This window comes from Rhipicephalus sanguineus, chromosome 3, assembly GCF_013339695.2.
Source record: "Rhipicephalus sanguineus isolate Rsan-2018 chromosome 3, BIME_Rsan_1.4, whole genome shotgun sequence".
NCBI lineage: Eukaryota > Metazoa > Arthropoda > Arachnida > Ixodida > Ixodidae > Rhipicephalus > Rhipicephalus sanguineus.
The window spans coordinates 102,507,711-102,530,575 of NC_051178.1; the positions used below are offsets into that span (position 1 = coordinate 102,507,711).

Below are 22,865 nucleotides of genomic sequence, written 5' to 3' on the forward strand. Positions count from 1 at the left end.
CCCGAAATTTGGCGCATATAAAGAACGCCGTCATGCGTGTGAGCGATAAGCGAGACCGTTCGGTGCTCGATTTATGCAGTTCTAAAAGAAAAAAAAAGACTCAGATTTGCTTTGTTTATTGCTAAGAGAACATGAGGCACACTGATAACGATAATTAGACGCACAAAGCATAAAATTTTAATAGAAAGAAAGATTACAGAGAAAAAAAAAGAAAAGCGAATTTAACAAAGAAAGTCCACAGACGAAGCTTTTGATAAGAACTTTTGTCGAGTGATCGAGGCATCGGCTTGGTTTGCAGAAACCGCGATATTACACAAATTAAAAAAAAAAGTCAAACGTTGCAGTTTCACCCTGTAACCAAGATAGCCTTCTATAGTTTACGCCTCGAAGAAAGTTGGGCCACTTTTGCAAACTCGTAATTTTTACTTAATTAGCTAATGCACACGATTTCTTATTGTGTATACAAAAAGGAAAGTCAACCCGCAAAAAAAAAAGAAGAAAGAAAAAAAAGAAAAGAGGTTTACGCAGCACCACTCTGAGTCCACTGGGAGTTGTGATTAGCAGATTGAAAAGAGAAGACTGGTTCATTCAGCCGAGCGGCATTATGATCTGATAAAATCGAGAGAGAAAGAGAGAGAGAGAGGGAAAGAGAGAAGGAGGGAGGGGCGCTACGGTTTTCTCGGTTGTGCCAAGCTGGCACAGAAGAATGAACGCTCCAGCGACTTCTTTGTCAACCCTCTGTATATCGATAGTTGCAGCTATCGCGCTAAAAATTCTGCTTTGAATAAAGTCGGTGACACGTTCTACTCTTTAGACTTCTCGCTCGCCAACAGCCCTCATGCATCAAGCGGGGTGATTTAAAAAGAAGTGAGTGCATAGGAGACGCTGGCACAATGGACGATGTTGGCCGCTGCCTAGGCAAGCTATGTGTCGAAGAGAGGCCGCTTCGAACGAGCGAACAAGCTTTCTATACGCTTCGTAAGGAACAGGAACAGGATGAAGTTGGCAAAATGTGTTGCCTAGTTGGGCGGTCGTTTGCTATGCAAGAAAGAAAGTGCCTGAATGACGCGCGAATTCAACGATCGACTCTTCCGAAAGTCTCTCCAGTATTCGTGAAGTTTTTTCTTTTCATGCTGCAGCAGTTTCGAGGGTAATGTGGTTGCACAACTGCAAAGCAACTGCTGGACATCGCGCGCGCGCGCGCGCGCGCGCACACACACACACACACACACACACACACACACACACACACACACACACACACACACACACACACACACACACACACACACACACACACACACACACACACACACACACACACACACACACACACACACACACGCACACACACACACTCGCACGCACGCGCACATACAGACAACCACACACACACACACACACGCACACACACACGTACACACTCACTCGCACGCACGCGCACATACAGACAAACACACACACACACGTACACACACACGTACACACACACACACATTCGCACGCACGCACGCGCACATACGACAACATACCACAACAGACGAAGTCTACGTCTTCTCCTTTGTGTGTTGTCTAGTGTTTGCGCTAAATATTATGACGGAGATTTATTAACGTGGGTGTATATGACGTGAAAAGAGCACTTTCCCTCCACACTGCCACGTGGTGGAAGTAGCACAGTCGCCCTCTTTGATGCGTTAATTGATGTCCATGATGTCAGCTCTCAGTAAATGCGCACGCTCCTAGCATAAATTTGATAGCACCGACAAGGATGCCCGAGAGTTACACATCAACCGAACTTCATGAGAGTAAGAGAATCACAGAAATTTCGCGCATGCTGACATCTTTTCTAACAAGGTAGCCTCTGTTATGTAACTTTATTTTTTTTTGTTAATGTCAGCGAAGAGACCAGCGCTGAGCAATCCCATGGGAAGTGCACGTCTTCTCCACTGTAGTAGCCACACCTAGACTTCGGTCTTCGTATTCTTCACTGTGTTCTCTTCGCCATTAGAATGGCCCCACGGTGCGTATTGATTCTAGCACAATGAACGTTGCAGTTTGTGTGAGCACGTGCTATTCGGTATACAGCCGCGAAGTAACGCAACGCGATTGTGCGTTTCGGAAAGAGGAAATTGACGCTAGACTCACCCGCACGTGCGGCTTGCACAGTATGGCCTGGAGCTCTTCCATGTCCGGCGTGGTCCCCATCGGGCAGTCCTGGATCCACTCCAGAACCTGCACGGCGCCAGCCACAAGACCAGTAAAGAAAACAAGGAGGCTCTGAGCGATATGCGGATAAAGACACAGAAGCCCAAGCGATACAAAGTATTGCCATCATGCGTCCACTAACACGGAACTATATAAGCACTTGAGGGTGTACACACGAATGAATGTTTCAGAAGCCTTGGCGCTGCAGTGACGCAAATTCGACCCGCCGACGCATGCGGAGTTCCCACCCCCCGGCTACGGCACACTTTGCGTGTTCTAACGGCTAACATTAAAATAAAGTAGAAATATGCCATAATGTCACCACGAATACCAAGCGTCAAGAACTTTAGTTATCGTTCGAAGATTAGCACATGCATACGCCGCAGGGTTATCTTTTACCACAACGCCCGTACCACAACCTATGCGCTCATACGATGTTTAATATGTGTGTAAGCTTAAAAAAATACAGTTTATTCTACCAATAAAGCAATATTGCATCGACAGCGCATGCTTTTTCATTTAATCGGCGTGCTAGCAAATGACTGAACCGCACAAGACAGCACTTGTAGGAAGGAAAAGCGCTTCTACAAAATGGTCGCCGCACTCTACTGTACAGAATGCAAAGGCGAACGAATAAAAGCGAATATATATTAATTTATTTAAATATACCTTACAGACCTTGTGGAAGGCATTATGTAAGGAGTGTAACGCACGATGAGAGCTGCATAGATATCAAATGAACTACACGTTATATAAAATCAATACATACCGGCATCTAGATGAGAAAATAAAAATAAATAATGTTCAAAAGTCGGACAGCTGAGTAGTACTAGTAGATGATTGCGTGAGAGGGTAGGGCAAAAAAAGGAGAGAGCGAAATATGATCTTTTGCAACGTAACACAGCATCGACACCAGCATTTCGCCTGGAAAGCAACAAAATAAACGTTGCAGAAAAGCAGAACAGTGCAATGCGATGAATTTATATGATGAAAAAAATACAAGATAATGTTATATAAAACAAATACATCGCACCAATAATACCAATATGCCGTCACTAAGGCAGACACGGTAATTGTTCGTGTAGGTTTGCAATATTTCTTATTAAAATACAGCGTAGCTATACTAGTCTGCGAAGCAGCCTGATCCGGGACACGATTCTCTATAGTCTAATGACATGTGGAAGCGCAAAGCCTTAAATGCGTTTGCTGAGCCGTAAAGGCGGGTACAGCTAGCGTAATTAAGTAGTCTGCGCGGGGTGAGGCAGGTTTTTTTCAGACGTGCTACGGCTGGTCCAGTCGAATTAATATCGTCATGAAATAGTTACAGCAAGGAAATATCACGTTGGACGTTCGAGTGTGCAGCGAAAGTTCCTGTTTGATTCGCGGTCTACTGGACTGATTACCTCGACGGGGAGACCAGCACTCTACGTCTACTGGACGAGACAAACGACGCCATACTCGAAGAAAAGGGCAGGGAAGCCACGCCCACGTGCTATACCTAGCAAGGGTAGATCTTTGGCCTTGTTGGTGCGACATATGCATAACGTTAGGGTGTTCGCCTGCTTTTCATGAGTGCTCTGTCGTACGCATGCACAAAGATGAGACCACGCGGTTGATAGTTGAATCAGCCACCATACACGAGTTAGGCCAAGATTGTGTCAGCGCACCTTCATTATCATTGTCCAGAAAAGAATTGTCATTCCTAGATCCTTCACATTTGCGCATGCCTGATGTCCGCAATTTTCATGTATTTATGCAGTGATCCGGCTCACAATTAATCATTGTTGAAAGTTAGCGCTTGTGTGTGTGTCACTCCCTGTCCCGTCCTCGTCAATTCAGTACTGCGCTTAACGTTATGCATATGTGATTTACCTGAACGATTTTGATGCGATAGCTCAAACGTAGACTTACACGCACGTTAGAGATCCGATAATAATAACAATAATTGTTGAGGTTTAACGTCCCAAACCCACGGTACGATTAGGAGGGACGCCGTAGTGGAGGCCTCCGGAAATGTCGATCACCTGGGGTTCTTTACGTGCGCCTAAATCTAAGTACATGAGCTTCAAGCATTTTCACCTCCATCGAAAATGTGGCCACCGGAGCCGGGATTCGATCCTGCGACCTTCGGGTCAGCAGTCGCGAATCGTAACTAGCAGACCACCGCGACGGGTATTATAGATCCAAAACTGGCCTATTTATCCGAATTGCGAATCACGGTCTTCTCGTAATCAGAATATATTAGTTTCGAAGACGTAAAACTTCATAACTTCATATTATTAGTATCACCATTTCCCTGTACCCTTGATTAGGATGCCACCGACATCGGCTCGGGTTGTAAACATTATTAAAAACCATGTGAGGACACATGTTGTGCATTGGTGGCAGGATAGGCCCACCAAGTGGCCACTTTCGATCTCACGGTCTCTGGAACCGGCCTAATTTATTCGGCAGAAATCCATACACGCTAAACCCAGGGAACGTACCGTACGCTAAGAAATCATCCATTAAAAAATGGGCAGTAGCAATTGCAAGATGACAGTCAAAATCAAGCGATATCTTGCAAGAAGCTCCTGAAATGCACTCTCGGGAACACTTGTTGGTTATAACTTTACAGTGCTTGGTTAATGCGACGAAACAAGCGCGGTGTCACATTGGACTGATTTTAAACGATAAGATTATGAAACAAACCATAGTAAAAACCTTCCAGGGGACACATATATTGCCTTGACATTCGGATCGATCTAGTTCGTTTCAGCAGGTACATGTCAACGCGCCACGGAGGGATGAACCAATAAAGGCTTTGTTTTAGAAATCTTTGTTTTCTTTTAAGCCACGGATGTTTCGTTCAAGGATACGATGTGACAAAAGAAGGAGACTTAGAAAAGCATGACGCTTTTGAATGGCGTTTTGGCGAGCCCTGAGAACGCCGTTGTTCCGCCTGCAGACATGCATAACCCTGTTAAGAGTCACGTCTTTATTTTGTTAAATAGACCCACCGTGGTGGTCTAGTGGTTACGGTTCCGAACTGCTAACTCGAAGGTCGCGGGATCGAATCCCGCGGCCGCATTTCTATGTAGGTAAAATGCTAGATGCTCGTGTGCTTCGATGTAGGCGCACGTTAAAGAGCCTCTGGTGATAGAAATTTCCGGAGCCCTCCACAACGGCGTCTCTCACAATCATATCGTGATTTCGGTGCGTTAAACCGCAACAATTATTATTGTTTTGTTAAATAGAATGAAATGCGCCGCCAAGGACGCCGTACTTCCTTCTTCACGACACGGAAGGGAAAAAAACTCGGAAAGGTTATTATCATCAGTAAAAACACGTCCCTTACACTCAAGACATAGCGATCGCTTCATTACAAGCTATCCTGCATTAATCAGAAGCACGACGAGGTGGCGGGCACGCGGGATGAAGGGTGCCGAGGAACATGAATAAAACCTGATCGGAGCAAAGCGGCTAAGACGAAAGCACTCACGTCTCTCGCCCGGCCGCAGGCGTCCGACGGGGGGCACTTGATGGGGCTGCACGAGCTCGTGTTGATGCGGTCGTACAACTGCGCAGAAAGAGGGAGAGAACATATCGTCAGGACAAAGACGCAGAGAAGCAGAGAGAGAGAGAGAGACCTAATGCGTTATATATAAGCGTGGCAGCAAGAGCTCCTTGTCGCGAACAGCGCCAAGTTCATCTCGAGAGCAAGACGTGATCATCACAGAGATCACACGGCGGCGTGCGACGTGCTCTTCGTGCCCGTCTCTATTCTCATATCCTCCTGCGCGTTTGTTTGTGAGGATATCTACGCGACAGAATCCCGCGCCGTCTACAGCACGCGGCCGGCCTCAGTAAGACTGGCCGGCCTCAGTAAGTTCTTTTTTTATATATCTATCTATCTATCGTACCTCCCTCCCCCTCCTCCTGGAAGCCGGAAACAAAGGATCTGCTAGGTGATGCGTCAACCCCTCTATTTCCCTCACTTGCCTTCGCCCCTTTTCCGTTTTCGACTTTTTTCTGATATAGCTTTTTTTTTTTTTTTTTAGCAGCGTAGAATCTTAGTGCTTGCGCGCTGGGAAACACAACATTGCAGGAAGGCGAGGAGGGGAGCAGCGTTGCTCGGCAGCAGAGACCATCCAGCGGTTAGGACACTGCTCGCGAGGGAAATGATGAGGAGAAGAAGACGAAGAAAGCTGCGCGGTGCCGCCGTCCATACTCGATGAAGCGCGAGGCACGACGCGAGGGCGGCCGCCCAGAGGAGATTAGACGCCCGCGCGACAAACAGCCCGCGCGGCGAAGAACCGCGGCGGAAGCCATGTCTCATCGTGCGCTGGGTTAGCGCCATCGTCCGAAGGAGATGAGGCATGGGTGGAATACCGGGAGCGGCGAGAAAGGGGTTGCGGGGCAGGAGGAGAGAAGGGAGGCAGCTCGGAATCGAACAACGCGTTGACGAAGGGACGAAGACGTGCTGACATGACGAGCGGAAGAGAGGACGCACGTGGAACGAACGAAACCGGAGTCGGCTATGGCTATTCCGTCCACTCATTATTACCGGCACCTTCCCACGAGCGGATGCGGTGTGCTCTCGCGTTACGGGAGAGCGCCGACGGACCATTATCTGATTCCGTTTGTTCTTGCTGATGCTCTAGCGGCGGATGCGGCGGATGCGGCGGTAGTCTATTTCTGGGTTGCCAGGGCTCGGTGTGCCGGACGAAATCTTGCGAGCGTGCGCCGTGTTCGAGTGTCGCGCGAATGATGCGCCGAGAGACAGAGACAATGAAAAGTTCGCGAAAAGGAGACCGCTTTCCGCGAAGAAGCACAACACAAAACAAACACGACATATCGACAGGGATTCCCTGTCGACTCGGTTTATTTTGTGTTTTGTTTCTCCGCGTTGCTTCACACGTTAAAGGTAAGTGGGTGTATGCGCTGACGTCGCTGCGCCTTTAATAATCACAATAAAAAACAAAAACCATTATTTCACGGCTAGCGAAACAATGAATACGAGAGCGACGAATTGGAATGTTATACGATGCAAGGCTAGCAACTCCTCTTTAGCATCCCGACCTGGCGTAACTCAACAAAACAGTGTTGTCAGGAAACGCGGCCGCTGCAGCGAGTGAAGTGACGTTCGTGCTGTGTATGGCACAGCACAAACAGTACGCACAAAGGCTGTCAAGATGATGCGCGCCCGGGCGGTAAAGGTGCGCGCATCTGTCGAAACCACGCACCCCCCCCCCCCCCCCACACACACACACACACTGCTGGGACGCCCGATAGGTCTTTCGCGAGAAGAAAGACGGCCGAGGCGTTTTCTCTCCGCTTGAGCCGCGATCGTTGACTGCGTTCGCACGCTCTCACTCGCACATAGAACACATGAAGCGCGAGGCGATGTTATCGCTACTTGGACTTTATAGAAAACCTCACGGCAACGCCGACACCGACGGCATAACTGCGCCTGGAGTGTCTGCACAACTTAAATTGCAATAATAAGATATAATGTCATTCATTTACCCCTGTGTAAGATATAATGTCATTCATTTACCCCTGTGTAAATCCTTCCCTCTTTGTGGGAGTAACCGCCGGCGCAAGCTACCGCGCTCGCTGTCTTTCATCCTTCCCCGTGCCAATCGTTCACTCGGTTACGCACCAGGACGAACGCGAAACTCACCAAAAGGCGCAAAAGAGTTGCGCTGTAAAAAAAGATATCGCCCGAAATGTTTACGACGTAAACGTCGTCCCTGCTGTAAATAGGACCGCCTGCAACAGCGCCTATTAGAAAGCGCGATCGAATTGCAAGTCAGGTCAGCACGCGGGCACATTCTGAATTTGTCAGTAAACTTGAGCCCACTTCGTGATCATCATCATCGTCAGCAGCATATTCTACGTCCATTGCAAGGCAGAGGCCTCTTCCGTAAATCTCCAATTAACCTTGTTTTTCGCGAGCTGATTCCGTTTTATGCGTTCGAGCTTCTTAATTGCCTCAACCCACCCAAGCGTCAGCTCAGCCACCCTCGGCTGCTCTTCCAACCTCTTAAAATCGATTCCGTCGCTCGTCACTGAGCATCGGTCATCTGGGCAGGGTTCTGTTTGGTGTCGCAGAAGTCCGTGGTGTGCCCGTGTCACTGGGGCGCGACCCACGAGCCGCTTCGCGCTTCTCAGTCTGGCAACAGACTTCTGCGACACCAAACAGAACCCTGCCGTCATCTGTACCATAGAGTTTCCTATAGATACACTAGAGGGAACTCTGGCGCTAGTGTACATGAGAGCTGCAACGCATGGCACTTCAGCCAGCATGGGAATGATGGGTAGTACACAGATTTGTCTAAACTTCGTTCTTTCGGCTCCGTTTGGCTCCGCGTCGCCTGCATCCGCTTTGTCGCAAGACGAAGTTCAGCAAAAGTCAGCAGTTCCACTTCCCCACTTTAACCTTTTTAAGCTCACCAATTCAAATCTAGTCACGAAGGTCAGAACGGTCCATTCTTTTATCAGAAACGAACGCCAAAAGACAACAATAAACAAAGCCACAAGTGCGCTCGAAGCCGTAAGCACGATGATTAGGCAAATCCATGTACTATCCATCATTCCCATGGTGGCTGAACGATCGCAGCGCCAGAGTTCCCTCTAGGTAATTGTACGAAACTGTGATATGTCCTACTGGACATGCCCAGGCGCAGTTTTCTTTTTTTTCTTTTCTTAACGTCAAGAAGGATATCAGCTACCGCTGTTCATTCTCTGATCCACTCTACTCTATTCCCACCTCTTAATGTTACGTGGCAGTATTTATAAAACGGTGAAGCGACCTTTATGATGCAGTTTATGAATGTGGAACCTGACATTAGAGTGCGTTTCCTTTTTCTCTACTCTATGTAGGCAGCTACTGTATGACAGGGAGAAAATGGAGTAACAGTATACAAAGCACGTCATCCACAGCATTGAACACGGACAATATTGCGAAACGATCCACAACGTAACCATCATCAAAAGGTAAACTTGCTAATTAGGCTTCGGGTAAAAGCACTAAATCAAACCGGTTTATTAATTAATTAATAAATCAGATTGCGGACCCTTACGTCTAAGCAGGTGGGTAGTTTCAATATAATAGAAGTAATATAAAAAGCGACTAAACAAAAGCTGCTTACAGGATAATGTGAATAACAGGCGTATAAACAAAGATAGCATCAATACTAGCATATGTTTCGAGATTACTGCTGTAAAATGAGTTACAACGAAATGAATACAAAACAACAACGAAATCATCTTCACAATCTAGGGCACAAAATAGCGCTAAAAAATACCTGAATATTTGGCCTAATAATACCATGGCATTAAAAGCACACTGCGGTAACAGCGAGGCAGTGTTCGGCATGCGAGAGTGAAACGCGCAAAGAACCCGAAAAAGTGCAGTCGGTACGAGTGCACGTACCACGCTTCTTAAGCCTTCATTCATTCGCAGCACACAGATAAATGCCTAAACTATCTCATTCCGCTATATCGTAACGCTAATTTTCGGCGTACGTCGGCGTCGCTTTCAACAGCTTTTCAAGCGTTATTCGTGAATAAGTCATCCATGATCCTACGGTATTTCTTCTCGCGAAGTGCACTCTTAAATTAAATTTTCTTTCATTTGCCCACGTGGGTGCGGCCAGAGGTTACAACGACTTCCCATTAGGGGGTCAGTAACTCCTCAGGATCCAATAAAGTTCGTTGTCTGTCTGTCTGTCTGTCTGCACTTTTTCGGGTTCTTTGCGCGTTTCACTCTCGCATGCCGAACACTGCCTCGCTGTTACCACAGTGTGCTTTTAATGCCATGGTATTATTAGGCCAAATATTAGGTCCGTCCGTCCGTCCGTCCGTCTATCTATCTATCTATCTATCTATCTATCTATCTATCTATCTATCTATCTATCTATCTATCTATCTATCTATCTATCTATCTATCTATCTATCTATCTATCTATCTATCTATCTATCTATCTATCTATCTATCTATCTATCTGTCTGTCTATCTGTCTGTCTGTCTGTCTGTCTGTCTGTCTGTCTGTCTGTCTGTCTGTCTGTCTGTCTGTCTGTCTGTCTATCTATCTATCTATCTATCTATCTATCTATCTATCTATCTATCTATCTATCTATCTATCTATCTATCTATCTATCTATCTATCTATCTATCTATCTATCTATCTATCTATCTATCTATCTATCTATCTATCTATCTATCTATCTATCTATCTATCTATCTATCTATCTATCTATCTATGCCGACCTTTATACCGTTATTGTATGTATTGCGCGCACCACACTAAACTTCCCCTCTCTATACGCCCCGGATGTAGACACGCGGAGGACCGTAAAGTTCACCAAACAGGATGATTTCGAATCAAACCACTTTTACGACGCTTTTCGGGCTCGTTATGTCGGTCATCTCGGAGCCCTATAGTCCTTCACGCGCGACTTCACTGCACCAGCGTTTTTCTTTTTCCTTAAAATTCGACATTATCCCACCACAGGCGCGCGTGCTTCACCCCAAAGCACGCCAATCGAGCCGAGAAGCTCGCCCCCACATGCCCGTATAACTTTACACCGCTAGAGTTACGAGTTGCTGCCCCTTTAAGGATGAGAGAGCGAGCAAGCGAGCGAGAGAGAGAGAGAGAGAGAGAGAGGGAGGGAGAGGGAGGGAGGGAGAGACGGTGGACGAAGTTAGTCGACACACGCAGAGCCTGAGGTGGACAGGCGTGGCGTCGCACAGTTCAGTGGACATCGCTGCCAAACGAGTATAGGACGCGATGGGAGAAGGTCGAATTAGAGCAAGGAGGAAAGCCCCTTCGTGGTAGAAACAGGAGCTCGTCTCTCGCTCTCCTTCTCTTCTTTCAAAGCGTCTCGCAACAGTGTCCTCGCCAAGTGAAGTGTCACCGCAACAGCCTCCGAACCATCAGTCTCTGTGTATTTCTTTTTTTACGAAACCCAACTCTCGGTCACACAGAAACCCCTTTGAGAGTTCAGCGATTGGAATCACGTCCGCCAGCAGAGCCGACTCGTAAACGGATCGCCGGAGGGACGCACTCGGACATCTATATAGACGAACGAATACGGTGCGCGGTCACGCACGCACGCGTTTGCACGAAGGAACGTGACGCTATACTTTCCAGTTTTAATGGCCGCGGATACTTAGAAAATGTCTCCGGGTTTATTAGCGAACCGCGGATGCATCTGTATGTGCTTTAGCCCCATTGTACGCACTTTGACTCAATTCTCGTCCATTGGGCTCTGAACAACGCTCGCTGCATGTCGCATACGGTAAATGGCGGTGAGTGGACGGTCGTTTCTAAGAATTTCTAGGAAACAAAACAAAAACAAAGCTTACGCACGCACTCATTTATGATTGCTAGTGTAGGGTATAGGAAAATGCTTCTATATCTACGTATGTAGATATAGAAGCATTTCTATCTTTATGTATGTAATGTATCTTTCTTTTGTACATGGAACTTTTATTTGTTTTTTGGACCCGCAACTATCCTTTGGCTATGGGTCCACGAGTTTTGGTATTTCTGTATGTTTTACGCCTGCAAATAAAGAATTGAAGAATATAAGGCTTCTTGCTTAGTTAAACTTTCAACGAACTTTTTTTTTTAAGTAAAGGTGACGTGACCATTATTGCGTGTTGAATTCGAGATACCTCCGCAAAACCAAAAGCGAACTGGGACAGCACTCAGGAATGCGTTAAACAGACGATTGATCGAAGTCTCCGACATCATTTATTACCTATAACTGCCGTGAACGGCATTCAACTACCACTGATATAATCGGGGCTTGCATGAACAAAATCTAAATTGCACACATCGGACAATGTGTGCGTTCCGCGAGGATAGAAGAAATAAGAAAAAAAAAAACAGATTAAACGGTTGATTACTTCGCTCGCCCATTCGTTCGTTCGCTTGCTCGCTCTTCAATTGGCTTGGCCCTCTCGACTAAAGTTAGCGCAGTGCTAAATTTACAAGTCCGCTCGCTGATTTGTTTTGCCCACTCTTTCGCTCGCTTGTTAGCCTCATTAGTCCATAGTTCATTTAATTCGCATTTTCACTCATCAGTTCCTTTAGTTAAAACACTACCGCGTTCGCATGTTTGTTTTCCGCTTAGCTCGTTACAATTCACTCGCTCACTTCCTTACCACTTCCCCTCCTTCACTCGTCACCCACTTCGATGTCGCTAATGACGCCGTCAGTGCTCTTCACAGAGTTCTCCGTTAGAATGGACTGTTACATAGTTTAGAAAACTAAGAAAAATAAAAGCTAGGACGTAACGTAGTTGTTGGATGAATCGACATAAATTGTAGAAGTGAACAATACGCGGAGCGATGCCTCTGATAACGAGCTGATTAACGAACAGAGAGACTTCTAAGCTGAACGCGGACGGACGCACTGCAACGCGAGGGCGATATTTTGTGAGAACCTAACGAATGTGCAAAAAGAAATGAAAATTCGGAGGGGTGACACGCCTAATCTCTAGCGGGAGAGAAAGAGAGCGGGAGGGGAAAATAACGATAATAATATGTGGGATTTTGCGCGTCAAAACCACGATATGATTATGAGGCACGTCGTGTGGTGGAGGGCGTTGAAAATTTCGACCATCTGGTGTTTAACGTGCACCGAACACAGCACAGTACGCGGGCCTCTAGCATTTTGCCTCCATCGAAAATGCGGCCGCCGCGGCCGGGTTTCTGATCCCGCGACCTTCGGGTTCCTCGCGAAGGCAATGACAAAGAGACAGAGTATACAAATATAAAACACAAATCGCTTTGCTCAGAGTCTACAGGGGTCGCAAAGAGAAGCTACACAATAAATGCACGGCCGCGCCGATAACGCTCCCGCCGGAGCTGTTTTTCTCCATTCCGCGCCGTCCGCACTCTCGTGCTCTTTGTTTTTCCAGATGCGCCCAGGCGAGCCTCACGAAGCTTCCTCGCCACACACGACGCTTCAGGTGCGCCACCGTTTGGTGCGCCGTGGCACCGCGATGCGCAAACAGCAGCAAACAGTTCGGCGGTGCAAAAGAGCGGAACTCACCGCAGCAGCGGCGACGGGACTTGGCGCCCAGTTTGTCGCGCTAGCTCGCGGTGAATATTAATTAGGAACACGCGCGGGTCTGTGCTGGTAAAGATCACGTACTGCTGCACGCTCTTCCGGTGTGCCTTGAGTTGCCTCGTGAAACAACCTCTCCGAGGTAGAAACAACCTTTACGGCGCTTAACGACAGTAAAGATAGATAGATAGATAGATAGATAGATAGATAGATAGATAGATAGATAGATAGATAGATAGATAGATAGATAGATAGATAGATAGATAGATAGATAGATAGATAGATAGATAGATAGATAGATAGATAGATAGATAGATAGATGATAGATAGATAGATAGATAGATAGATAGATAGATAGATAGATAGATAGATAGATAGATAGATAGACGATGTATAAGAGAAAAATACACCAATAAATACCGGGAAATAAATGAAGAAAGAAAAGTGCATATTATTATACATGGCAAAAACAGCAAAAAAAGAGTGCAAAGGATTTTGAGACAGCGAAACTGCATTTCCATATGCAATGGCAAAATAGTCGCCAATCACACACATAAAAGAAAGAATGCATGAAGACTCCGCGAAAAAAAAAAAAATAATGGTGATGAAATGATGCTATTTCAAAAAATGTTTCTGCAATCGACCAAGAAATGATTGATGGTTATGGATAGATGTAATATTGCCGGGAAGATCATTCCATAGAACAATGGGTCGGGGATGTGCTGATGAATTGAAAGCGTTAGTGCGTCCATGTGTGCGTTTAATGTTATACTGATTATGTAAGCGGCATTAAATGCGTGAGGGCGCTTCCAATGGCGAGGGAGATGGCCTGATTCTGTAGCGATATTTACGGAATAAGGATAAATGGGCGATGCAACGACGTATATTTAACGGCAGAAGTGCTGAAGCTGAAGCGAGACAAGCCTAATTAAAACATTTCTGGGAGATTCCAATCCGTTCGGCGGTGGATATAAAATAAGTTATTGACGACTTGAAGCTTTATGTTAAAGAACCCCGTCCTTAAGACAACAACCCAAACGATAAAAGAATACCGGCTGAATTCGTGAAAGAATGAAGAGTTGGGCAGCGGTTGACAGTTTAGTAGCCATATTACAGGCGAACGCTTCGTTTCACCCTGCAGTGCTCTGTGGTTGAAGTCGGAAAAGTTATGCGTTTCATTCATCTGAGCATCGGGGTCAGTTTGACAGTATTTAAACGCGGTGTCGTTAATATATTTATGTCGCTGTTTGGTGGCACCCAACTTAACGATGTGTGGCGGTCGATAAGGTCTATAAGGTTTCGTTGTTGAACGCTTATACGACAGGGACCGTGTTCGATGCCGCTCTGTGGCACCGGCAGCGTATACTTTTTTGAATTACATCAATGTTATAACGTGCGAGAGAGAAAAAAAGAGTGACCTAGGAGACGGAGAGCTTGAACAGAGGAGAGAAAGAATGCACGAACACCCGCACACGTTCTGGCGCAGCCACAGACCCCGCAATCTGCCCTCGTTCCTTGGTTACGGGGTAGCACTCTGATGGTGACTCACCCTACCCCCCTTACACCACGCATTGGTAACTGTTAACTGTGCCCCTCGCAAAAAAAAAAAAACGAAACAAAGCGAGAAAGGTCGGTTCTTTCTCGCTCTCTTCCCTGAATTTTCCTCCGAGCATTCAAAAGCCGAGCATGCCATGAGCGACATCGTTAAGCTTTCAGCGAGAACGACGGAGCCGCGGATGCTACGCTGGCCAACGGTCCTCCACTCGAGCAGTCCAAAGCGGTGCACTCTCTCTCCTCTCTTTCTCTCTCAGTGTCTCTCTCCATCTACGTTCGCGCACAAAGTAAGCCACTTTCTTCTATCTATCTCCTTGTTTTAGTCAGGGGTGAGCGGGGTCTCTACAGGCCCCGTCTGCGGCTATAACTCAGAGCGGTTGAATCGCGAGATGGCGCCACGCGAAGAGACATAATATACGAGAATACCCGAGCTTGTCGGAGGACGAGTGCGCTTCTGGCTGCAAGCCAGTCGAAATGGAAGACGAGAAAAAGAAAACAAAAAACACGCCCCGTTTTCTGCGCATAGAGACGGAAATACCAAACGTACGAACACGCGCGAGACGCTAGAACGCGCGCGCGCGCTGAATCTTGTCAGGAGATGTAGTGCCCAGACGGCCCGTTCGTGCGCCGTCATTTCTTCGAAAAGCAGAAACACGCGGCACACGCGAACCCGCGCTCGCAGAAGTGCCCTGCGTAGTTTCGCTACGACTCGCACTCGCTTCCGAAGGCCCCGCACCGAAGACGCATAACTGAACATTCACATACACGCGTTCATGTACGCATGCACGCGCTTCCTACAAAGCAGTTTCGCTTTCGTTCATCTTTGCGGGTGAAGAGACGAGCCCCTTTTTATTTCCTCTAAGTGCGTCGCCGTATAGTCGTCGCAAAGGGGTTTCAGCGCGAGACCTCCGGCGCGAATGCGAATATATAAATCTCTCGCGCGAATTCCCCCGAGAACAGCAAGCACCCTCGCGGCGCGAAAGCATCTCCTGACGCTGCGCACGCGCACTGCCACTATACTGCACACGGAGAGCGATTTTCGCTTCTCGCTGCACGCAAAGCAAGAGAGATGGCGCGGAGTGAGAGTAAACTACGCCCGCCTCTGTGTACGCCTGCTACATGTCAAGTATTTTATTAGCATCGCCCCCGGCACCGAAATCCGGAACGAAGCTCTCTCGCGGCCGACGCTCTTTGTCACCACACAGCCGGAAGAGAGGCAGAAAGAGAGAATGAATGATGTGGAGAAGGGAAGGAAGGCGGGCGTCTAAGGTTAGTTCGTTCCTCGCGACACCGCCAACACGGCTTCTTTTAGCGTTGCCGCCTTTGTTGAACTCGGCCGCCGTAAATAGCAATGAGCTCGGCTCTAACGAGTGTAAACGACGAGGCTTCTTCGTTCGAATTAGCCTGACGTTTCAGGGCGACGCGAACGCTCGCCCGGAATTTCTCGACAGAAAGTGTTCTTATTGAACACCCTCCTCCCCCTCCTTTGCTTTCACGAATGCTCTGCGTGTAGGACGGCAAAAAAAAAAAAAAAAAAACGCCGGCTCCTTTGATGAAGACGGCGAAGAGGACGGCGAAGCGAAGACGCAGTGGGGAGGTGATACGATGTAACGGAGCGGCCGTGTAGCTCAAGTGCACGAAACTGCGGGCGAACGAAAGACGCGGTTACCTTCGCCGAAAACGTGAAAGGGGAAGTAAGCGACGGATGTCGCGCGCTTTGTTTTTGCTGCGTGCACTCCTGCACTGTTATTCAGGACGCTATGAAATTCCGGCATCTTGTCAAGTTCCGCAATGGATGCATTCTAAGCCAATCAGAAAGGCTGTAACAGCCTTCTGGGCCAATCAATGTTGACCAATGGCGCGCAATGTGACAACGTGACGGAATTTGACAATGTCCAGAATAGCACCACTGGTCCGTAAAACATAACATTATTGCCACACTTCAAACTTTATTAGCGCAGCAAAGGTGGCATATGCGCAATAGAACGAAGCACTGTGTAAATGATTACTTGTATAGAAAAAAAAGTTAAGTAAAGCTCGCCAGAAAAAGAACAAAATGGAGGCGACTTTATCCCTTCACTTAGGTGTGTGGTAGTGTTACTGGTGTTACTCGACCTCGGCGTTCCTGTTCTCTGGTGTATTCCTTGTGTTAACTTTGTTTCGTCGCATTGCCGAAGCGAATTTCAGAGGTCACGTGGTAGAGATCAGAGATGCCAAGGCGTTGGACTGTGGCTAGTTTGTACATTGTCAAAATGGATAAAAAACCAGCGGTAAACACAGGACACAGCGAGAGGAAACGAAAGAGAGAAAGCCAGCCAGCCTGTTTCGTCGTTTCTTCTCACTGTGTCCTGCGTTTCCCGCTGAGTTTCTTTTGTTTATCCGTTTTGAGATCAGAGGCTCGTAGTTGAGATCCGCTCCGCCAGGTGCCACAACGATCCCAGCTGCTTACAAAAAAAAAAAAAGCTGACTGTTGTATTAATGATTTCATTCCATCTCTTTTTTCACTGATTACCCTGACAGTTAATTGTCCATTATTTAAAGTCAACATCGTATGTATCCAATATAACTCTGACCTCGAACCAGAACCATCGATTTCGTACTGTACCGTTTTTATTTTTTAATGATTTATTTTGAATTTAAAAATATTTGTTTTGAATTTCGCCCAAACTGGAAGTCGGTGGTCAACCAGAGGTCGCTGCTTAAGGAGCATGGGTGTCACTCGCTGCCTGTGCCACTAAAATATCACCCCGTTCGAAAAAGAGCGGCTAGACAATGACGAATTGAAAAAAGCGAATAGAAGCTAAAAGAACGACAAAAATTTAGAATAGTCACTCTCTCTCTCTCTCTCGCCTCATTTCCTTTGAGATGCCGCAGAGTCTGCTCGGTTAACCACAAGCCACCATCGCAAAAAATATTCAACGCAGTACACTTAAAACGCAGTACACTTGCACGTTTACGAGTAACTCTGTCGCGACCAGCTGGCGTAAGCAACTTCAACTTCACCCCGCGATCGGCCCCGTAAGAAATAACTACACCCATACTGCAAATGGCTGGCACGCAGTCGTTTGCTGCTTAACAATTTGAGCAACGTTACCTTTAAACTTACATTTTGCTGCCCGAACACTATAAGCCACGTGTTACCGCGAAAGGGCGACCGCAGAACCCGAAAACGTTCGAGAGTGCTCATTCATTGACCGGACAGCAAGGCGGCTTAAGTCTGTGTGCGGCACTCCTCCTTGACATCTGTCTCTCTCTCTCTCTCTCTCTCATAGACGGCTGCTTCATAACCTAGTTCTTAAAGATTTACGAACTCGACTCGCTTCCTTGCCACCTCGAGCGACGGCGGCTTGAACCAGCGCTCCACCCAATCGTACCTCTAAACGTTTCAAAGCTGGCGCACCGCTACATTAAAAAGAAAAAAAAAGAAAGAGAAATACAAAAAACCTGCACCGTCCTTTACTCGGCTCCAACCCATAAGTTCTCCACTTGACCTGACTGCTAAACCGTAAGGAAAGACAGCTGGACACAGGTCAGCCTGAGAGGAACACTTCAGAAAAGCAGCTTTACCGACGGAGAGAAAAACAATAAAAACAAAAAGTAAAGGAGGGAATTGAGAAACCTCCTTCGAGTTCAGTGTTTACTTGCTTTTTTTTTTTCTTTTTTTTTGCCAAGTTGTACATAGCGGTGGCCGCCAAAGACATGGTTGCAGCTGTTTACGTAGTTGCAGCAACCCCAACCGCCACTGCCCGCTCACTACACTATATCGATTCCACTTCAATATTTCCAAACTGCCTCGACGGCTTTATCCGGGCCGACCGCTATTTCGCGTGGCGGCCCAGAGGCGAAGCGAAGGAGGACATACTATAATCGGCAAACTTTGTGCCTGAACGGCAATCGATGGCCACGAAGAGGGCGGCCGGTTGGAGGTTTAGAAGTGCAAGGCGCTCAGACGCATAGCTGTCGGTATATACGTACATACATACAGTATACAGAGCGGGCGCCAAGGATCACACGCATTGTTGCCGAGCCGCCGTCTCCAGGCAGCTGCGCTGAAACATGGCAGCGACATAAGTTGATTCCCGCGCCTGGAGCTCGCACACAAAAAAACCGAGGAACATGAAGATGGGGAGGCGTCTACGGAGGGTACAGTGGCTACGGCAACTGAATTTGACAATTTATTGGGGCATGTTCCCCGCAGTAAAGCCCCAGTCATCAATATGGGAAGGCAACGAAACGATGACATTAGATAGATAGATAGATAGATAGATAGATAGATAGATAGATAGATAGATAGATAGATAGATAGATAGATAGATAGATAGATAGATAGATAGATAGATAGATAGATAGATAGATAGATAGATAGATAGATAGATAGATAGATAGATAGATAGATAGATAGATAGATAGATAGATAGATAGATAGATAGTCTTTCTATGAAGCGCAAGCGGAACAGCAATGGTCCTGATATAATCGAGGAGGCGCTGAGAAAAGATAAGACACGATGGAGCTGAATAATTGTAAAGGAAATTATGCGGGACCTAGCCATATAATGAAATAACCAGAAGCGACGAGGTAGAAGAGCTGCGCACATCAATCTCGATTGAGAGTAGACGGAGCACGCTGCGGAAACGCCGACGATGCGAAAGTGGAGCGCAAGCAGCTATAGCGGCTGCGATGCTCGCTCGTGCGGGCACGGCCCTGTCTCGACAGGTAATATATGCAGGAGTCACAGAATCTCTGAGACGCTTGTCTCTGTGTGTACGACTGCACGAGGTATGCACCCACGCTAATACAATCGCATCGGATTCGCATTGTGATGGCTAATATGGCAAGTGATCCAGACAACTACTCCCGACTACGGCACGAATACTAACTAGTTGGTGAGGCGACATCAATAGGCATAATGCGCTAAACGTAAGCCCAGCGAAGAGAAAATAAGACAGCGGACACACACAGCGCTACTTATAACTGGAACTAGCGCTCCGAGTTGTAAGTAGCGCTTTGTGTGTCCGTTCATTTTTTATTTCGTTGTGATCTGCGCTTCATGCCTAAGGATCACACCTGGTTTTTCTTGAGGCAGGGCGCCTTAGAGATGAGATGTTTAGCCCAGTGAACGTCTTTGTTCTTGTATCTCTCGCTTCAGCGCTTCATTACAGTAAAGAAAACCCGAACCATCCATCTAATCGTAACATATAGGTTGTCTCAGTTAACTCTATAGCCACTCTCCCGTTGGTCGAATTTCGTTCCATTGATTGATTTCTAACCAGCGAAGTAATTAGTACACAAAGATTGTGTTCGTAGCGGAAGACGACAGACTGCCTAACACCGTATATAGGTAGGTATCACAACACTATACGGAGCTACGTTTGTACTGGTTTTCCTTGAAGCTTGGCTATCGTTAGATTAGACACCTTGTGTACGAGCTAGTATCAGCTACCTCTTTCCTTAATACTTCCAGTTCTTGCGAAGTCGGCGCTGCCTTCTTATTCGACATAAAGGGACTTTAATTCGACAGCGGCCCACCATCTGACTTTTTCCCACCAATTGAAGTCAGAATCGGCGGCACACTAAACGGAGCCAGAAAGAACAATCATTCACGTGCGCGCCAGCACGCCGGACGCGGACCCCGAATCGGAATGCGAAGCCAGGCAAACAACCGCAGGCGGCCGCGGTTGATGAGTACATTCAACGTACATTCACGTATACTTATGTAATGTTGGACTTATTAAACAGCACTTGTATTACCAGTTCCGATCAAGGCTGTTCAGTTGATTCGGTACACTTCAGAATGCTTTTTTCTGTCAGGGTGGTGTTACGAGAAGCAGGACAGGGACACATGATACAACGACGGCTATAGTGGTTTAGTTAGGTTAGGTTAGGTTAGGTTCGCACTACACCACCCATTCTTGCAGACCTCGTAGAGATCCTCTTATTACCGGATGCAATCAACGAAAAAGCTTGACGCTCTCCAGACTCCCGAGGTATACACTGTATACCGGATACACCTGAGTTCCCGGAAGGAGCAGAACACGTGCGAGGTCTTTCCGTTGTTTTTCCTCGGGGCGAAAAAGAGGCGTGCATTTGTCGCAGCTCTCTGCGCTCCACGTGTGAGCCCCTATAATAAACGCAACGCACGCGCCATTACATAGGATGCCACGCGCTGTTAAACAATCGATAGCAGGTGGGTGCGAAGTAAAGTACCTTTTTCCCCCAGCTCTATATAGCAGGCCAATTAGTTTTTCTGGGCGCCCAGGACATAAACACGAGCCGGAGGCAGGCATGTGCAGTCCTTAGAAGTAACGAACTAAGGCAATTAGGAAAGAAAAATGATGGGAAGGGCAAAACAAATGATGTCATATGGCACGTGTATAGATAGATAGATAGATAGATAGATAGATAGATAGATAGATAGATAGATAGGATAGCTAGATAGATAGATAGATAGATAGATAGATAGATAGATAGATAGATAGATAGATAGATAGATAGATAGATAGATAGATAGATAGATAGATAGATAGATAGATAGATAGATAGATAGATAGATAGATAGATAGATAGATAGATAGATAGATAGATAGATAGATAGATAGATAGATAGGATAGATAGATAGATAGATAGATAGATAGATAGATAGAGATAGATAGATAGATAGATAGATAGATAGATAGAAGATCGATAGATAGATAGATCGATAGATAGTAGATAGATAGATAGCTAGATAGATAGATAGATAGTAATAGATAGATAGGATCAGACTAGTAATATCCAATAGAATACTTAATTCTGTAAGTGGATTTGTGCCGGCGGCCCCGCTAAGCATGCTATATTAGCTAAGGAGGTATTCACACATGAAACCGAAAGCCCAGTGCACTTATCAGGCACTACATATACGCAAAGCGCACCACAACACGCGGTACATATATGAAAGAAAAGAAAGTTAACAAAAGGCAGGCAACAAATACGGGGGCCGTTTCCTGTCAGACACAACGATACGAAGCCAAACGATAATGAAGCCCAGGAAAAGCACAAGTGGACGTTATTTGCAGTTTTCACTTGCAGTGTAGCAATTGTGAGATAAAGGGAAATGAAAGCGGAGGAAAAAGCAACCCGCCGCCGGTGTGTACCCAACCCTCAACATGACTTTTCGCGAATTCTGTTATAAATTGTATAAAGAACAATGTAGCATTCAGTCTTTGATGTATCGGCTGCCGGCCGCATTTTTCATTCGCTTAATTATTGTTCAACCTCTTGGTTTTAGAATTTTAGAATTTTCGTTTTTATCTTTATTTAGTTATGGTGTACTTATGTTGTCCTTTTTGCTTTCTTTGTTCAGTTTTCTTGATTTTTTTAACGCTTATTTCGGTCAAAACTTGGGCATCGGACATTATCAAACCTCTTCAGAGAACTTGTGTGAAGGTGACCTGGTACAGGAATGTCTTCAAAAAACACTGACAAAGTGTCTCTCAGTGCGCTTGAAACAAACAAACAAAATATCAAAACAAACAAACAAACAAACAAACAAAAAGGCCTTCGCTGCGCGGCACGCGCAGGTGTATAATAAGCGTGGAGGCGGCACAGCGAACTGGAAAGTTGCCGGTATTGTTGTTCTCTTTCCTTTCTAATTATTCACGAATATAAACAAAGGAGGTCAAACAGACACAAGGAGGGCGGCACAACACAAACACAACTTTCGTGGCGGCAACCTCTTTGATGATAGGAATTTGGTGCTGCTGCTCGCGCCTGTTTCGCATACGTCACGATTCGTTTGCCGCGAAACCCCAGGGTGGGTTAATTGGCGCACGTCTTTCTTTCTTTCTTTCTTTCTTTCTTTCTTTCTTTCTTTCTTTCTTTCTTTCTTTTTTTCTTCTTTTTTCTTTCTTCTTTCTCTTCTTTCTTTCTTTCTTTCTTTCTTTCTTTCTTTCTTTCTTTCTTTCTTTCTTTCTTTCTTTCTTTCTCAAGGCTCGGTGAATATTTCAAGGCTGAAACAGCACAGCTAGCAGCTGTTGGATTAGCCGAGTATGAACGCTGCGAA

General features: G+C 46.4%; 1 protein-coding gene across 7 annotated transcripts in view; it reads right to left on the reverse strand.

The window, feature by feature from the left end:
• The window catches only part of LOC119386874 (peripheral plasma membrane protein CASK), a 440,428-nt gene that overhangs the window by 115,951 nt on the left and 301,612 nt on the right, over window positions 1-22,865 (reverse strand). For all 7 annotated transcript variants that reach the window (XM_049413279.1, XM_049413277.1, XM_049413278.1 and 4 more), the window contains 2 exons: window positions 5,687-5,764; window positions 2,146-2,232 (listed from right to left, as the gene is read on the reverse strand). In XM_049413279.1, the coding sequence (XP_049269236.1) occupies window positions 2,146-2,232; window positions 5,687-5,764 (165 nt within the window). The remainder of the gene's footprint in view (window positions 1-2,145; window positions 2,233-5,686; window positions 5,765-22,865) is intronic.